Source organism: Pezoporus occidentalis, unplaced genomic scaffold, assembly GCF_034315485.1.
Source record: "Pezoporus occidentalis ecotype Australia unplaced genomic scaffold, CSIRO_AGI_Poc_V1 ctg19, whole genome shotgun sequence".
In the NCBI taxonomy this organism is placed as follows: Eukaryota; Metazoa; Chordata; class Aves; order Psittaciformes; family Psittacidae; genus Pezoporus; species Pezoporus occidentalis.
Genome location: NW_026913748.1, coordinates 10,308,843 through 10,325,446, shown reverse-complemented (window position 1 = coordinate 10,325,446; position 16,604 = coordinate 10,308,843). Strand labels below are relative to the sequence as shown.

The 16,604-nt window shown below is 41.1% G+C and overlaps 1 protein-coding gene across 1 annotated transcript in view; it reads right to left on the bottom strand.

The window, feature by feature from the left end:
• Positions 1 to 16,604, bottom strand: part of PIK3C2G (phosphatidylinositol-4-phosphate 3-kinase catalytic subunit type 2 gamma) — a 206,402-nt gene that overhangs the window by 144,417 nt on the left and 45,381 nt on the right. The window contains exons 10-12 of the mRNA XM_062616746.1: positions 15,666 to 15,699; positions 7,684 to 7,879; positions 2,094 to 2,216 (exon numbers count right to left, since the gene is read on the bottom strand). Coding sequence (XP_062472730.1) covers positions 2,094 to 2,216; positions 7,684 to 7,879; positions 15,666 to 15,699 — 353 coding nt within the window. The remainder of the gene's footprint in view (positions 1 to 2,093; positions 2,217 to 7,683; positions 7,880 to 15,665; positions 15,700 to 16,604) is intronic.

The window sequence follows — 16,604 nt, the reverse complement described above, 5'->3', positions numbered from 1 at the left end:
TTCAACAAGGAGTTATACTTAACTTTAAAGCATTGTTAAATCTGTGAAGAGACAAAAATAAAAAACTGAGACATGCATTTTGTAATACAGACAACTGTTAACACTCTGCACTTGGAGCAATGAAAAAACCTCATAGGACCCTCACTGCAGAAATCAAATGCTTGCCAGTGGTTTCCTAGAACACAATATATAGTATTTCCAGATGTACACCAATAGGAGAAGAACCTGGAAACTTTTACAAGAGTTATATATCCCAAGAGTTAAAGTATGGGCCAAGGATGTCCAATATTTCCCTTCCAGTGACATGTGATACACAGAGAAGGGGAATAGCTGTATTGATTTTAAAAATTTTGATTAATGCTCATATGAGATTACCCAGTTGGCATAATCCTTTCTGACCACATGAGGCTGCATCAAATGGATGACTAAGAAGAAGAAAGGGGAAATGGAACAGAGGCCAGAAATGACACCCTGTGCACATACAATTTCAACAGTAGTTGAGAAGAACAGGGAAGCTACTCACTGTGCTATTCATGGATGTTAGATAAAGTTATACAGCTGGTTTAAAAGGCCAAGGGCCTAATATCATAAAAGCACTCAAGACAGAAGAGTTCCAGGGCAACCCAGGCTTTGCTCTGAGAAAGTATAAACAAAATAAGACAGGCCAAACAAAATATGGAGAAGAGGGAAACACAATGCCAAGAAAGTATCTGAGGCGATAAGTGGTAAGCTTAATGTTAATTCCATATTTCAAGTCTGTAGGTTTAACATAAATTACACAGGATGGAAAAAGAGCATATGGTGGAATATATTCAGAACAAACAGCTAAGGCAAAAGAAATAAAATAATCAAGAGATCTCAGCCACTGAAAAATGAAACTGATGAGAACATAATTCAAAAGAAGCCAAAAATGCTCATAAGCAATAAAATCTTTCCCCTACACTTCAATTATATCTGCCCATACGTACCAGAAGATAGTACTTAACCAAATTCTTGGACAAGGTGAAAATTCATACAGCACAAATGGGAAAGATCCTGTTCATTTTTTAACACAAGGATAACAGTTCCCAATTATATGAAAGATTGAGGGTTCAACACTCAAACTACCTACTCAACTGAGGCATCAAAGCACGTAATTGGACTAATCTGGATGCTTAGCAGAAATTACCCATTTTGTTTCTTAATCATAGGGCAGACATACTATGCTTTCCATATCTTTTCAAGAGTGCTGTGTAAGAAAGCTATGCAAAATATCCAATAATGTAGAGGTGTTAACAGGTTTGACATAAAAAGGTCTTCCATCTGATCAGCCTCAAATTGTTTTGTGGCTTAGGTAAAGGCAAACAGAAGTCTGAATTGCACTCTGTAGTCAATTATAGTGTAAGAAAACCCTTTCAGATTACTTGTAGCCTTTGTTCAATTATAATGTAATCAAGATGTTTGCAGATTTGGAATATAATTAACAGTGAAGTAAAACACCAAAAATTTCAAAGATTGTAAATATAAACACATCATGCCCAGGAAGCTGGAAGAATACAGTATTACCACCAAATCATTAAAAATTGTGTACTTATTCTCTCTCATGTATCACAAATACGCGTTTTGTCATCCCATTGCCTTAAGTTAATGCAATTTGAGTGTATGCTTTGCTGTTCAATGGAATTATTTTCCTCAAAACAGACAAGCAGGTGACAGGCTGTTGGTAGCCTTTATTCTAAAATTCCAGTCTCAAACTAAGGTCCTCATTTTAAATCTGCAGATCTTTCTTATTAAAAAAACCCTCACCGCAACAGCCTGTTTCCTCTAAAAAGAGAACCAAGCCTTAAAGAAACATTACATTACTACTAGAGGTGGATCCAAAGGGCAGAAGATCTCAAAAAAGGATAGAAATACAGCCTTAGGTTGCATCTCCTTTCATTTCCAGTATTCCTCTACGATGCTTCCAATGAATGAAACCTATTCTCTTCCTCTGGCTATCCCACCCTTTTCTCACTCCCATCTCCCCATGTATCTGCAGAACACTCTGAATTATATGTATCTAATTTGCTCAGAAGATCCATAATTCTAATTTGCTCAGAAGATCCAAAACTTACTTCTCATTCCAGTCAATCAGGAAAAAGAAAGATCTCTTAACGGGTATATTTTTGCGTATCTTCACTTGACATATTGTCTTTCCAGCATAAGTTAGTGAACAAGAAAAAGAGAAAACTTTGTAGCTACAAAAAAGAAAAAGGAAAGGAAAATAAGATTAATTGCAATGTACCATGTAAATGCAATGCACAATAAATTTGGAGCTAAATATTTGGAACCTTGGGAAGATCTATCCTTACATGAAAAAGGAATTAAGGTAATAAATCCCATATTAATGGGGGTCTGCATGTGTTTACTTTGGCTTGAATGTTTTCTTTTTCTATTCAGAGTTCAAGAAAAGAACTGAAGACACCTAGATTCTGTTCCATGCTTTTGTAGTTAAGACTAATTTGGTTTTCATTATTACAGTCAAAGGATGTTTGGACATAAGTTTTGAAGTGTTACAACTTGCTCATCATACAACTTGAGTCAACAGTTAATTTATTTATACTTAACTTTTCTGATCTGTAAAAAACAGGTTAGTACTCAAGGGATCCTATATATTCATTGCAGCAGAAGTACTAAAGCCTTCTGTGTTGTCATTCTTCAAATACTTTACTAATTTCATTCACATGCATACTTAATCGACTACCTTCATAGTGTAACTTGGGTCTGGAACCATCTGTTAGTTTCATATTGTCATGGTTTAAACCCTAGCCAGACAGCTTGTTCACTCACTCGCAGTGACTGGTGCCGGGCTGAGAGCAATCCAGGGCCTCCCCCCCCAGGGCTCTCCACTTCCCCGCTCCCAGAGGAACGCGGAGGAGGATTGAAAGAGTGCAACTCCCACGGGTTGAGACAAGAACAGTCCAGCAACCAATGTACAACACAAATCACCACCGCTACCACCAACGACAACAATGATAAGGGAAAATAACAAGGGAAGAGAATATGATACCACTGGCCAAGAAACAAGTCCCACCCGGAAGCCCGTGTCCTTCCGGGTAACTCCCAGTTACCCCCCACCCTGGGCATGAAGTGCTGTGGTATGGAATACCTCCCTGGCTAGCCTGGGTCAGGCGCCCCGTCTCTGCTTCCTCACAGCTTCCCCTCCTCCCTGGCAGAGCATGAGCCTCACAAAGTCCTTGGTCAGGGTAAACATCACTTAGCAACAACCGAAAACATTGGTATCACCAGCACTGTTCCCAGGCTGGAAGTCAAAACACAGCACTGCACCAGATACCACGAAGGAGACACATGACTGCTACTGCTGAACCCAGGACACATATTCTTCTTATTGGAATCTTACAAAATTTTAGTCAAATAGAGGAATAGCATATGATTAACCAATGTTCTTAATTAGTCTTGCAACTTCCAGATCTTCCTGCCACTCTCAGCTTTAGACCACTTTGTATACAGGAACGATGAACAGACTCAAATTTGAACAGGAAATTTTAAGCACTTGCAGACTGAAGGTGTCTAGCTTTGTCTTAGTTACACAAATGATGTTTGATCTCTTCCAGAAGAGATCTCTTAAATATAGCCTCTTTCCTCAACAGTATAAACATTACAAACAGTTGGAGGATAGTGCAGGAAATAATAGCTTTTAACACAATCAAATGATTAATCATTGGTGTTTAAACAGAAGTATTAATACACAATATACAGACATTATTTGTATATATCCTGACTTATACAACACTTCTGTTGCCTGAAGTCAAAAAGATTGTTAAGAGCACATGTGCTTCAACCTATTTTAGGTTTTGTAGAGCATTTTGTATAGGTAGTCTTCCTGTGAATTCAACGGCATGACTCTATAGTCTTGTCCCCAAAATCACTTCTTACCACCCAGATGAAGATAGGAATCTGCTTTTTGGGGGGCTATAGAAAAAAATACAGCCAAACACCAAGCTAGCAACATCATGCAATTGGCAGCAAATTAGGCACATGTGCTTGGGATTTAAATTAGATAAACCAACAAACTGATAAAAGAAACAAGAAGGAATAAAATACAATAAACAAAGAAAAGTAATCAGTTTTGCAAAATTATTCTCCACTTGTAATATCTGTACCTATCTTTTTCACAAGGACAGTAAGACAGGAATAAGAAATTGAGAGCATAAATATGAAAACTGACAAAAAGCCAATCCACAAAGGTGAACTTGAGATGGATTTGACAGGACACCAGCATGACTCTGTAAAACGTATGACAATGCACTCTCCCTTGCCCCAGATGATTAAAAGAAAGCCATTTATCACATAATGGTATGTGTAGAAAAAAAAACAATGAGGTAGACAGTGAGGGATGTCAAAATTCTAACACTCATAATACATATATATATGCAGGAATTTATATTACAAATATATATTATGAATAGCACCAAGATCATGAAACATGACCTTCAGGAAAGGGAAAATGAGAGCCGTGACACAGCCAGCATGAATTCATGCAGTGCAGTAATAAGAACAGGGAGCATGCATGTGAGCGAGGCTAGTAGAGTATTTGAGGAAAGCAGGTGTCCAATCAGCAGTCCATGTTAAGCTATTGTCCTGGGTTCAGCAGTAGCAGTCATTTTTCCCCTTCTTGGTAGCTGGTGCAGTGCAGTGTTTTTGACTTTCAGCTCGGGAACAGAGCTGATAACAAGCGATGTTTTGGTTTGGCCAAGGACTTTGTGAGCCTCATGCTCTGCCAGGGAGGAGGGGGAGCCAGGAGGAAGCAGAGACAGGACACCTGACCCAAGGTAGCCAAAGAGGTATTCCATACCACAGCACGTCATGCCCAGGATGCAACTGGGAGTTAGCCGGAAGGGCTGGGAGACTGCAGGGTTGGAGGAGGTATCGGTCGGAGCTTGGTCGGGCTGGGGGGGCGAGTTATCGGTCGGCTGGTGGTGAGATGATGTATTCTCTTCCCTTGTTATTTCCTTTATCATTATTATCATTGGTGGTAGCAGTAGTGATCTGTGTTATACCTTAGTTACTAAACTGTTCTTATCTCAACCCGTGGGAGTTGCATTCTTTTTGATTCTCCTCTCCGTCCCTCCGAGAGCAGGGGGAGGGCAAGAAAAGGGGGGGAAGTGAGCGAACGAATTACCTGACTGGGTTTAAACCACGACAGTTCTTTTTTGGCGCCCAACGTGGGGCACGAAGGGTTGAGATAACGACAGATTTGACTGGATTAATAGTCACTCGTCACAATGCTGATTTATTGGCTCTCAGAGTTGTTTCGCTTGATCTCACAGCTTCAGAATGTTGTAACTTACGTAGAGCCGGTATTTGTTGTGATAGTGTTTATCAAGTATGGGGCCTGGGCTAAGGTTCTTGTCTCACTGTGCTTTATGGCAATGGCTTGTAGTACGGGCGGGCTCCAGCAGCAGGGCGGGACGGACGTGGCCGTGGACTTGTACCTGGCCGTCCGGCTGCTCTTCACCGTCCTGGCCCTCACCCTGCTCTCCATCTTCGTGAGGCTGCGGGGAGCCGAGGGGGAGCGGCCCCGGGAGCCGGCGGCTGCCGAACCGGCCCGGGAGAGCGGCCCCGGGCACCAAGCGGCGGCGGGAGCGGGGCCGGAGGCCGCGAGGGGACGGCTGCCGGTGGAGGAGGTCGGGGCGGTCGAAGAGCAGAAGGAAGGGGCTGCCGAGCAGCGGGATAAGGCAGTGGAGGAGCCGAGCCCCGCGGAAGAGCCGAGCCCCGCGGAGGAGCCGAGCTCCGCGGCCGAGCCGAGCCCCGCGACGGCGCCGAGCTCCGCAGCCGAGCCGAGCCCCGCGACGGCCGAGAGCGTTTCCCGGAAGCCGCCCGCCGAGCCCCAGGAGGATGCAGGAGACCACGCAGCATTTCCCAGCAAGGCAGAGGAGGAAGATCTGGACTCAGGAAAAGAGAAGCTGGCGGTGGGAGAGCCGGCAAGCACAGCAGCTACACCAGCCCCAGTGACAAGTACAGCAGCATCGTTTGAGAGTTCTGAAGGTTTTGAATGGCCTTTGGGTATCCTTGGGACCTGCCTGCTGATTGTGATGGGGATCAGCATGTTGGCGCACACACAGGCTGTGTTCTACCCACGACCATTTTGTCTGATCTCAAAAGTTAAGCAGAGTCAGGTCTGGGTCTTGTCTGGGGTTAGACGAGGATATGGGGGAACCAAGAGGTTTTCCCCAAGGCTGGACAGCCAGGAGTGGCAGGGTGTGTGGGACAGTATGGGCAAGTATCTAGTCCACTGGGCCCCTCCAGTGCTTTGGAAGCATTGGAGATGGAAGGCAGCTGTATGGAGTCCCCAGCAACAAGCTGCAGAAACTGCTGAAGGGGACAGTGAATTATTTTGAGCCTGGTGGGCCCAATGCACTTCAGGCCAGCAGAGCAGAGATGCAACACAGAGATGGACTCATGATCGAGGGGTGGACTTAGCAATGGACACTGTTGCCCAGGTTATTCACGAGTGTGAACACTGCACACAGTCTCTCCTGCTCTGGAAGACTGTTACAAGAGATGGAGCCTGACATCATGGACCAGATGGACTCAGCAGCTTTATAGGGACTGGTCCATGCACTAAGATAAGAGTGCACTGAGATAAGAGTGATGGTATATTGAAAATGTGGGATCTGAGCATGACGTGAATGGTATGGAATAAGGGGTGGATAATGTCCTGGGTTCAGCAGTAGCAGTCATTTTTCCCCTTCTTGGTAGCTGGTGCAGTGCAGTGTTTTTGACTTTCAGCTCGGGAACAGAGCTGATAACAAGCGATGTTTTGGTTTGGCCAAGGACTTTGTGAGCCTCATGCTCTGCCAGGGAGGAGGGGGAGCCAGGAGGAAGCAGAGACAGGACACCTGACCCAAGGTAGCCAAAGAGGTATTCCATACCACAGCACGTCATGCCCAGGATGCAACTGGGAGTTAGCCGGAAGGGCTGGGAGACTGCAGGGTTGGAGGAGGTATCGGTCGGAGCTTGGTCGGGCTGGGGGGGCGAGTTATCGGTCGGCTGGTGGTGAGATGATGTATTCTCTTCCCTTGTTATTTCCTTTATCATTATTATCATTGGTGGTAGCAGTAGTGATTTGTGTTATACCTTAGTTACTAAACTGTTCTTATCTCAACCCGTGGGAGTTGCATTCTTTTTGATTCTCCTCTCCGTCCCTCCGAGAGCAGGGGGAGGGCAAGAAAAGGGGGGGAAGTGAGCGAACGAATTACCTGACTGGGTTTAAACCACGACAGCTATGAATATTGAAATGACTGGAAAGGGAAATTAAGGAGGAAGACAGATTCTTATTTCTACATACTTGAACACAGCGTTCAAGTAATCAGTGGCCCTTAGGCCATATGTAATTTCACATTTTTCTGGTAAAACATAAAATGCAGTGGGAATGGTATAACCATCTGAAAATCAGCATAGTGATCATAGCCCTGCATTTATTATCTTAAGTAATGAAAATTCTCTCAGATTTTTATTAAACTGATAGTTACATCTAATGCTGTACACTCTCTTGCTCACTGACTAATACACCCACTTCCTCAGCCTCTAACATTAATATAGGAGTATCACCAAAGCAACAGATGTAGTCTAGTATATGAAAAATATGTGATCTAAGAGACAACACCTCTTCTTGTGAACACCTGCTGGATCTCCTCCTACCTGTTCACCCAGGCTTCTGGGATGTTATGGGCAGCATATACAGTGAAGCTGAGCTGGGAATCAAGGCTGACATCTGCACATGAAGGGCTTTTAGGTATGCTGGAAAGCTGGAAATTTGCATCAAAGCTGCTGCTGTAAATGTGGATGAGACAAGAGATTGCCGTGGAGAGCTCAGTCAATGCAGCCTTTATTAATGCTGAGAGGAGAGAAAGAAAGGTTAGCAATAGGTCATTTATAAAGAACCATATTTATCTTAAACCATCAGTTACAGCTCTGAAATGCTTCCTAATAAAATTCAATTAAAATGACATAACCTACCAACTGAAGCCAATTAGCCACCTGTGCTTCTCAAACCAGCCTTAGTTCATTTCTGGTGTATCATTAAGAGTCTTTCACCACAGTGCTTTCAAATTAAAGCATTTTCAAAGTAAGCATTTTAAACTACAGCAAATTAGTGTGTGCCTCAGATACGCCATTTTAGTGTGTTAAATTTTGTTCTCGAAGAATTTTTGTTATATAGGTATTTTGTAATTTCAGCAGCTAAGTAGCTACTTAGGTCAAGGGAACTGGCAATGATGCAGTAGAACAGAGAAAAGGCACTGGTTAAATTTTAAGACTATAAAGCTGTTGCAACTGTACTCAAGTCATAAAATATATACAGTAGCATTCACAATCAGACATAGCAGTCAGATGGTCACAGACTGGTGATAACATTATGCAACAATGAACACTGAAATACATATCTGTATGGATATATGTGAAATGCAGCGTGTACCCTCATTTATATCACACTTTTATTTGTTTCCTCTTGTTTCAGCTCTGCAGTGCTCTTTTTCTGTAATTACTGGCTTTTATCCATCTTGCCTCTCTGTGCTTTTGGAGCAGCTAGGGATTGCCTGGTCGCCAGCTTAAATTAAAATCCCCAGCCCTGGCAGCCTCCACCAAGTAAAGAAAGCTTGTACAAACACTCATTTCTCAGGCAAGGGACAAATTGAGAGAGTGTCAGAGTACATTGTATCATTCTAGGATCAGGATGACTTGTCTTCAAAGAGGACTACCCCAAATTCTCCTTTTCCCACACCTCTAACTCACAGATTTCACTATGATCAAGAACATACTCTCTTCCTGTTATAGTTCCTGACACACTCTCTAAGCTTGTCTGGCCACTGTATTACGTAGCCATCTACCATCAATCTAATAGTGTCTACTGGAAAAAAAAAAAAGAAAAAGAATCAATTCCCAGGAACAGGAAGCCTGAGACTTACATTAGCTCTTTATATTCAGGATAGGTGCAGGAATCCTGCCTGACATCAGATACAGACACCACAATTCACTGGACTTAGCTGTGTCAGTTTCCTGACAGATGTGTCTCCAAAAAAAACCGTATCCTAGGTCTGGAATTTTATTTCCCTGCTTTGATACCTTTTGCCTTAAAACTCAGAACTACTGAGTCACAAAACGCATTGCAAACAGTGCAAAGGAATTATTTCAGTCTTTGATTTATAATAGATAAATTTTAACTATGTAACAATGGAGATATACATAAAATTAAAACCGTCTGACATATATTAGGGTTTGCTACTGGAAATACTGACAGCAAATTATTACACCCATGAGAGACTGGCTACAACCTTATAGTGTTGTAATCTTCTTCCACATTTCTTCCCTGTGAGGGTGGTGAGGCACTGGCACAGGTTGCCCAGAGAAGTTGTGGATGCCCCATCCCTGGAAGTGTTCAAGGCCAGGCTGGACGAGGCTTTGAGCAACCTGGTCAAGTGGAAGGTGTCCCTGCCTATGGCAGCAGCTTGGAACTAGGTGGCCTTTAAGGTCCCTTCTGACCCAAACCATTCTATGAGTCTATAACATGAAAACTGAATCATTTTAGAGACTTAGCAGGGTTAAGAAAACTCAATCCTGTTACTCTTTGTGCCTACTTTGTTGTCTAGAACTTATTTTAATCATCTTTTTATCTATTCCCTGTAGTATTTTCTCCATTCATTATCCTCTACCATAATTGTTTTGAATAAGCTTTTTTCTAATTTCTCCCCCAGAATACCATTCTATTCTCACACCCAGTTCTCTTGGACATGTAATAACTCAGAACCTTCCAAACAAAATGCTTAATTTGCACCGAATTCTTTCATATTGCAAGGAATTACCTGTGGTCATATACACAAACCCTTCTTAAGAGGTCCAGAAGAGCACATTAATGGACTATTATTTGAACCAGTATTTCTACTTTATCTGAAAAGTACTATGCTATTTACATGAAGGAGAAACAGCTACTTAGCAGACTTCCTGGCTCCAATTTGTTCAAAGTGGCAGACAGGTAGATGTAGTGTAATAGCAAATCCCTTATTTATGCAAATTGGCCTACTGAATCCAATGATTGCTGAGTGGAACCTGCTCAGCATTTTCTCCAAAAGAGATTGAAATGTAGTTCAGAATCTGTGTAAACTTCCCGCTGTGTGCTGAAACATACACTTCGGCCACAAGCACCTTTTACACAATCTGCGCTCTAGGCTGCAAGGTAATGTTTCAAATTTTGGCTCCAAAACAAGAGGAAATATATTATAGTTCAGATAAGCCACAGAAAGGAATCCCACAGATTCTGCCTCAATTATTTATAACATGCTTCAGTGTACCAGTGGTGAGGTGAAAAAAATTTCCTGGGTGTCAGGGACCTGCACACCCCACAAGATATATGTGGCTAGATGAGGCGAGGTTAAGTCTTCACTTGGTTGTAAGACAAGGTCCATGAGACTCTCTGCTGAAGGAAGCCTGGAAATGTTTGGTTTTTTTTTCCTCTACCTCTTAAATTTCAACCTTTTCCTTGTGGGCTTGCAGGGTCTGTGCCTGCCTGCAGAAATGGAGATAGTTTGGAAGCAGGGCCTGGGAGAATACAAGCTGCTCCTTTCATTACAATGGCAGGGATGAAGACAGCAGTGGAGCAATCAGTTCAGCTGCCAGAAAAGGGAGACAAATGAAACTTCAGCATTATTTATCAAATTATTAGGAGGTTCAGAATGAATGTATTCTCAGGAACAGAGCTCCTCAGGTGTAAGCAAACATCTGAGTATGACTGGACTGCAGCTGCAGGATTTTTCACTATGTTTATTTTCTTAACTTGTCAGCTCTCATTTTAGAAACACTCTTTGGTTTCTGTGCCAGTGAGCCCTTCCCCATCCTTCCACCCCCCCTTCACTAATTAAGCCCAGTAGCAATTAATTAAATTAGAGACAAACATCTTGGGTAGTCTGTAAATGTCCATTACTCACAAAAGTTGGTCAGCATCTCTTCACTGCATTTTTATGAGCTGATGAATAGGATTTGGCATGCTGAAATTATATTGCCCATTCATGAAGCCAGTGAACTTTACTGCTTTTTATGATGTTTATGTTTAATAAATCTTAGATGAGAAAGGACTACAGTGTTTCACTGATTTACATAACACAGGCTTCCTACAGCAGATTCACATCTTCAGCTACGCCAGAGTTTATTTTCTAGAAAGGTGTCCCAGGCATAGCCAATATCTAGGAGACAATGAATACACCATAAAGTGAATTGTGACCAAGTTTAACGATCTCACAGCTCAAACCTCCTGATTTATTTCTGGTGTGAAATTATTTGGTATCACCTTTTCACCAAAGGTGAGAAGAAATGAGACTTGAAGAAATTACATGAGACCAAGGGAAGTGAACTTTAACCACAGCTGCCAGATACGCTTATTTCTGACACATGTTCCTTGTACACGAAGTCTGAAGGAATAAATTTCACCCCTGGTGAGAAATAGAACAATCTGCACCATTCCTGAAAGAGTCAATGAATACACCTGCAGGTACCTTCAAGATTTAGTAAGGAACATATTATCGTATCCCTTATAGAAAAGCATTTATTTTATTTTTCTCAGTCCAGTATTACAATTCCTATATCATTTTAGTGCAAGACCTTCCAACAGAGTAGGTACTTTGCTGTTATTGCACTTGCAGATGATGCAAATTCAATATATGCTGAACATGCCCTCTCTGACTACGTATACACGTTTTCTCTGGGTAAAACATGACAAATACCTGGTTGAACAGAATTTGGAATGAAATTTTAAGACCATTTTGACAACTGTTTGGGAGAACAGGAGCCTTACATTGTTCTTTCTCACTTTTTTCCAGGGAGATGAAAACCAGCAAGATCCTAAATACAGTTTAGGTTATAAATACACACCCCCCCCCCCAAAAAAAAAAAAACAAACCTTGAGATTTAGTTAAGGTGCTAAGCAGCATTAATTAAGACACTATTATAAGAAGGAAAAGGCAAAACATGACAAGGTTGTAATGCAAATGCTGATCAGATGTGGTTTCCAAGACCAATATTTATCATATTGTTTCTTCCTACTAATGGAAGAATCCTATGAATTATCCCTTCAAGGACTCTTAAAAATCTCCTGCTGTCCTAGTATCAAAAATGTCTCTGCTGCTGTATGCTTTACGAGACCTTGATAACTTCTAATATTTCTTTTTTGAGAACTACTGAGGTTGCAGTTATTTAAAAATTGGTCTTGGTTAAAAAATGCCAATGGCTTTCAGAACATTACAGGATGTGACACAGCAACAACTTAGAGGTAAAAAGCCATGCTCAGATGTGAAAGCAATGCAGAAGACATGGTGAAATGCAGTCTCTAAAAACCTCTTCACATTTTTCCATACTCTGAAACAAAAACTTTTTTTCCAAAACAAAACCATAATGGCTTTGTGCTAGGAAAAGAAGTAAGTGGAGTTTTCAATTTTATATACAAAAGCCTTCAAAAAGTCTACCATTATTTCCCCTTCCTTTTTTTTTCTTTTTTTTTTTTTTAAACTCTCTGGGGTGGATATTTTTATGATTAGGTCTAGAAGCAACTACCAAATTGCAAGCATAATTAGTGAACCTTTAGAGCCTTAAATCTAATGCCGACTTCATTAAATCTATCATCTTTAAGGTATCGGATTTCTGTATTCACTCAAAATATAGTAAGTCCAGCAATTCAGCTAGACCAGGCTGCTGGTTCATTAACATCAGCTTGTGCTGCATTCTAGACTTTCTGGGATGGGTCCCAGAGAATTATGGATCAAATTCCAGAAGCTGATTATGTCTGATTCAGTGAAAACCCTGCCTGAAGTAGCAAGGTTGTAGACATTGTATAACCATTAATTCATCAGCTTTTGAGAAACACGCATGGACTCGGTTTTGTAACTGTTTGCAGCCTGTCTTTTCACACCCTGGCTTGAAGTAGATTCCAAGGCTAAATCTCTATTAACTTGAATAATCTTATTCTTTATTTTCTGAGAACACTTGATGATGCAGGAAGCTGTTAATGTCTAGAAATGCCCACTGTTCCTCACATTTGAAAAGAAATAAAACCATCCTTTGAGTACTACATTAGTATAATCTTCTAAGGACTTCATACAGAGGAAAAGTACATGATTCAGATTTAGCCATAAACTGATAAGCACTGTTCTATTTGCAGCAATGGAATAGTTTGGTCTACAGAGGTAAAACTTAACAGAGACAGTTACTGCAACACTAAATCAAGGCTAGATATTTTGAATACAGTCTTTGACTTGCTTAGTCCATGGTGAATGACTAATATTAAACCTCTGATAATCTCTTATTAAAAAGAAAGATCAAGGCAGCTTCCAAACAGTAAGGCTTTAATTTTAATAGCATTCTTTTTCTCTTTTATGCTAGAGAAGCTACAATGAAGAAAATCAACTCTTTTATGATACTTAAGGTAATAGCTATCACCTGGGGGAGGAAGAAGAGAGGAAAAATAAATTATTAGTTGGAGTAACTGATTGCTGTTCTTGCTGTTCAAATTCTATCCTGTTTTCTTCAAGAAAAACACAAGAGACAGAAAAGAACAGTACAAAAGGGAAATACAGTCTGTCTCCTCCTCGGCTGTCAATGCTGACTTCATTTGCAACCATGCTGCTAGAAAAACCAAAGCACACGGTTTTTAGCTTCCCAGAGACCTGGAAAAAATTACCAGCACTGAGCTAAGGTAGTGATTTTACTTTACTTTTTGAGTCTTTGGCCTGCAAAGTTTTGTATGCCTGCAATTATAGTCAGCTAACCATACTGGAGTACACCTCTTGAGGGTAAGGCCTAGGTTCCAGCAGATCAGATTTAGTCATTACTCTCATGCTTTTATTTTATCAGACATGCCCTTAACACCAGCTTTGATATGATAGCTAGACTTATTATCCTAACTTTAAATATTTTGTTTGCTTTTAGAAGCTTAATAGGTGCAAATATAAGGAATGGAGTATATTAAAACACACATGAAATGTATCATCAATGCACGTGAGAGGTCAAATTGGATTTTGGTTACCTTGGACAACTTTGAATGTAGGCCTCCTCACAGAAACACTAATGGCCTGGCAAGTTCTGACTTGCAGTCAATAAGTTGAAGAGTCTAACATTACATTACCAAAAGGATTCTGCAATTGTTATGAAATTAGGGTGTGCCAAGAACGAACAGAAGCATCACACTACACAGCTGAAGTTTTCCTGTCATAAATAAATAGGTAAAGAGAAGTAGAGAGGTAAAACATCAGATTGCTTTATTGTTATTCAATAACATAGATATTCATTGAGGAAACTGCTGATACAATCAAGTCCAAATCTGGAAATCTCTTTAAGTAGAGGAATGTTTTATATCCTTTCCAGACAGGTTATCTGAACACTGTGCAGGGGAACATGTTTCTAAGGTAGATGTTGATTAGTAACTATTAATTCTTTTCATCTTCAACAACTAGTTGTCCTTAAGAGTGTTAAAAAAAATTCATGGGATAAATTACCATATACAAGGGAGAAGAATCCTACAAACTGTATTTACTTTCTCCTCCCTTCTGCACCTGCATGTTCTCCCCCAACTCCCCCCAGCCTTCCAGCTGCTTAGCTTTTCCTGGCAGCTTACAAATATAATTGCTGCTTCCCTGTTTGCTGTTCATGAAGTTGAATAATGGTGAAACAACAAGCCTGGCATTTGGAATTCTGCATTTCAACCACCTCTGTGTTTGAGACTACTGCAGTCTTTGTGGTTGGTTCACCTTTTTGCCTCCCTGAGCACACTGCACTCAACAAAAGAAGACAAATAAAAAAGAGGGGGGAAGAAAAGCATCTGAGAGGCCACTTTTTTCCTCAAACAAAACTGAGAGAGACCACCTTTCCACAGCACACCCCAGCCACCCCGATGTTCAGATGGAAGGCCCTTTGAAAATGTCTGCATCCCACCCCCAGCTGCCTGTCACAAGCCAGCCACAGAGGAGTAGAGAAAGACCCATGCACCAGCGTGGCCATCCCCGGCTGGAACCCAACACAGGCATCCACGACAGAACAGCCTCCTGCACACCCATCAGCCTGTGAGGTGTGCTGCAGTAATGCTAACAGTACTGGACATCAACCAATGAGTCTAAGCCAATTTTAACTGAGGAATTAAGTACAGCAGCATGTACTATTTTGTCCATTACTGTTAAACTACTTATGACAGTGTATCACTTAAAACACTATTTATACAAAAGAAGCAAAGAACTAAAGATTAAGGAGGGAGGAATGAAAGTTACTGGAGCTGAGTAGAAAAGCCATACACAAAAATAATTTCTTTAGGCTTTCATGAAGTTCCTTATTTTCCCTTTTCTCTGACGAAAAAGTTGTTATTGAGAACCACTGCTATGACCACCACTAACTGCAACAATCAGTCCTTTCACTTTACTACTTGTTCTCCGTATTTGAACCTCCAGAATTGTTTTAGGAAATGCTATGTTTCATTTACATTTTTAGGTCACTTAAAATTGAACTTGTCCTAATTACCTTATAATACAACTAAATTTGTAAACATCTACAATATGTCAACTATAGCAATTCACTAATACAAACAAACAACACAAGCAAAATGTGTTTTCTGATGGTACAGCTCGAATTAATATATTTTAAAAATAACACTTTACCTTTTTCTGTTTTATCCACACTTTGAAGTGAATCCTACAAAGACAAAACCCAAGGGGAAAAGCAACCAGTTACTTCAGAAAAGACCGAATAGCAGTTACATTAGTTTTAGTGGTATTCATGGAAAATAAGGTGACAAAGGGGAAGGATATAACCTTATGTTATGATTACAGAAGACATGGCTGGGATTCAGAATACCAGGACCTGCTTTTTCTAGCTTTTCCAGCTGCTTCCTCTACCATCTCAGACAAGTCACTCAGGACCCAATTTCTGATATTTAGGCATGTCAAGATACAAAGAGGCACTTTTCAACATCTGAGGTGCATACATGTTTTCAGCCTTTCATTGGTATAACAGAGATGAGAATACCCTCTCCATCCCTTTACATACCTTCCATATTCAGACACAACCACACTGAGCAGGCAGAGCCCCAGCATCCTTTCAAAGCTGAAGTGGCCTATATTTCACCTACGCTCCTGTGCCAAATCAGCAAAAATAGCTATGCTCTATAAAAACCTTTGAGCAGGCAGTTAACTAGAGATGGCTACAGGAAATATTAGGTGCAGGGATTTAGAAGGTGTTTATACCTTGGTGCCTAAACACACCTCTTGATGCCTAACATCAATTCAGCATCTGGATTCCCACTTCATATCCTACTGCTGTCAGCAAGAACTGTTGGGTTCTTATGACTGCTGAAAGGTCAGGCCAGTTGCTTAAACTGAACTGACCAGCCTAATTAAACTTCTTTTTTAAAAAGCTGCCATGTTAAATCCCCAAGTACAATAACTGCCATCAATCAGACCTTGCTCCAGGCTTCTCAGACACTGGGCAAATTTACATATTGCCTGTGCCTCCCCATCTACACAAGAAAGAACATCATCTAGGTAGCTTGGAGCATCTACTGGCAGGATGGGTGGCACCTGCATCCCTGGGGCAGAGGT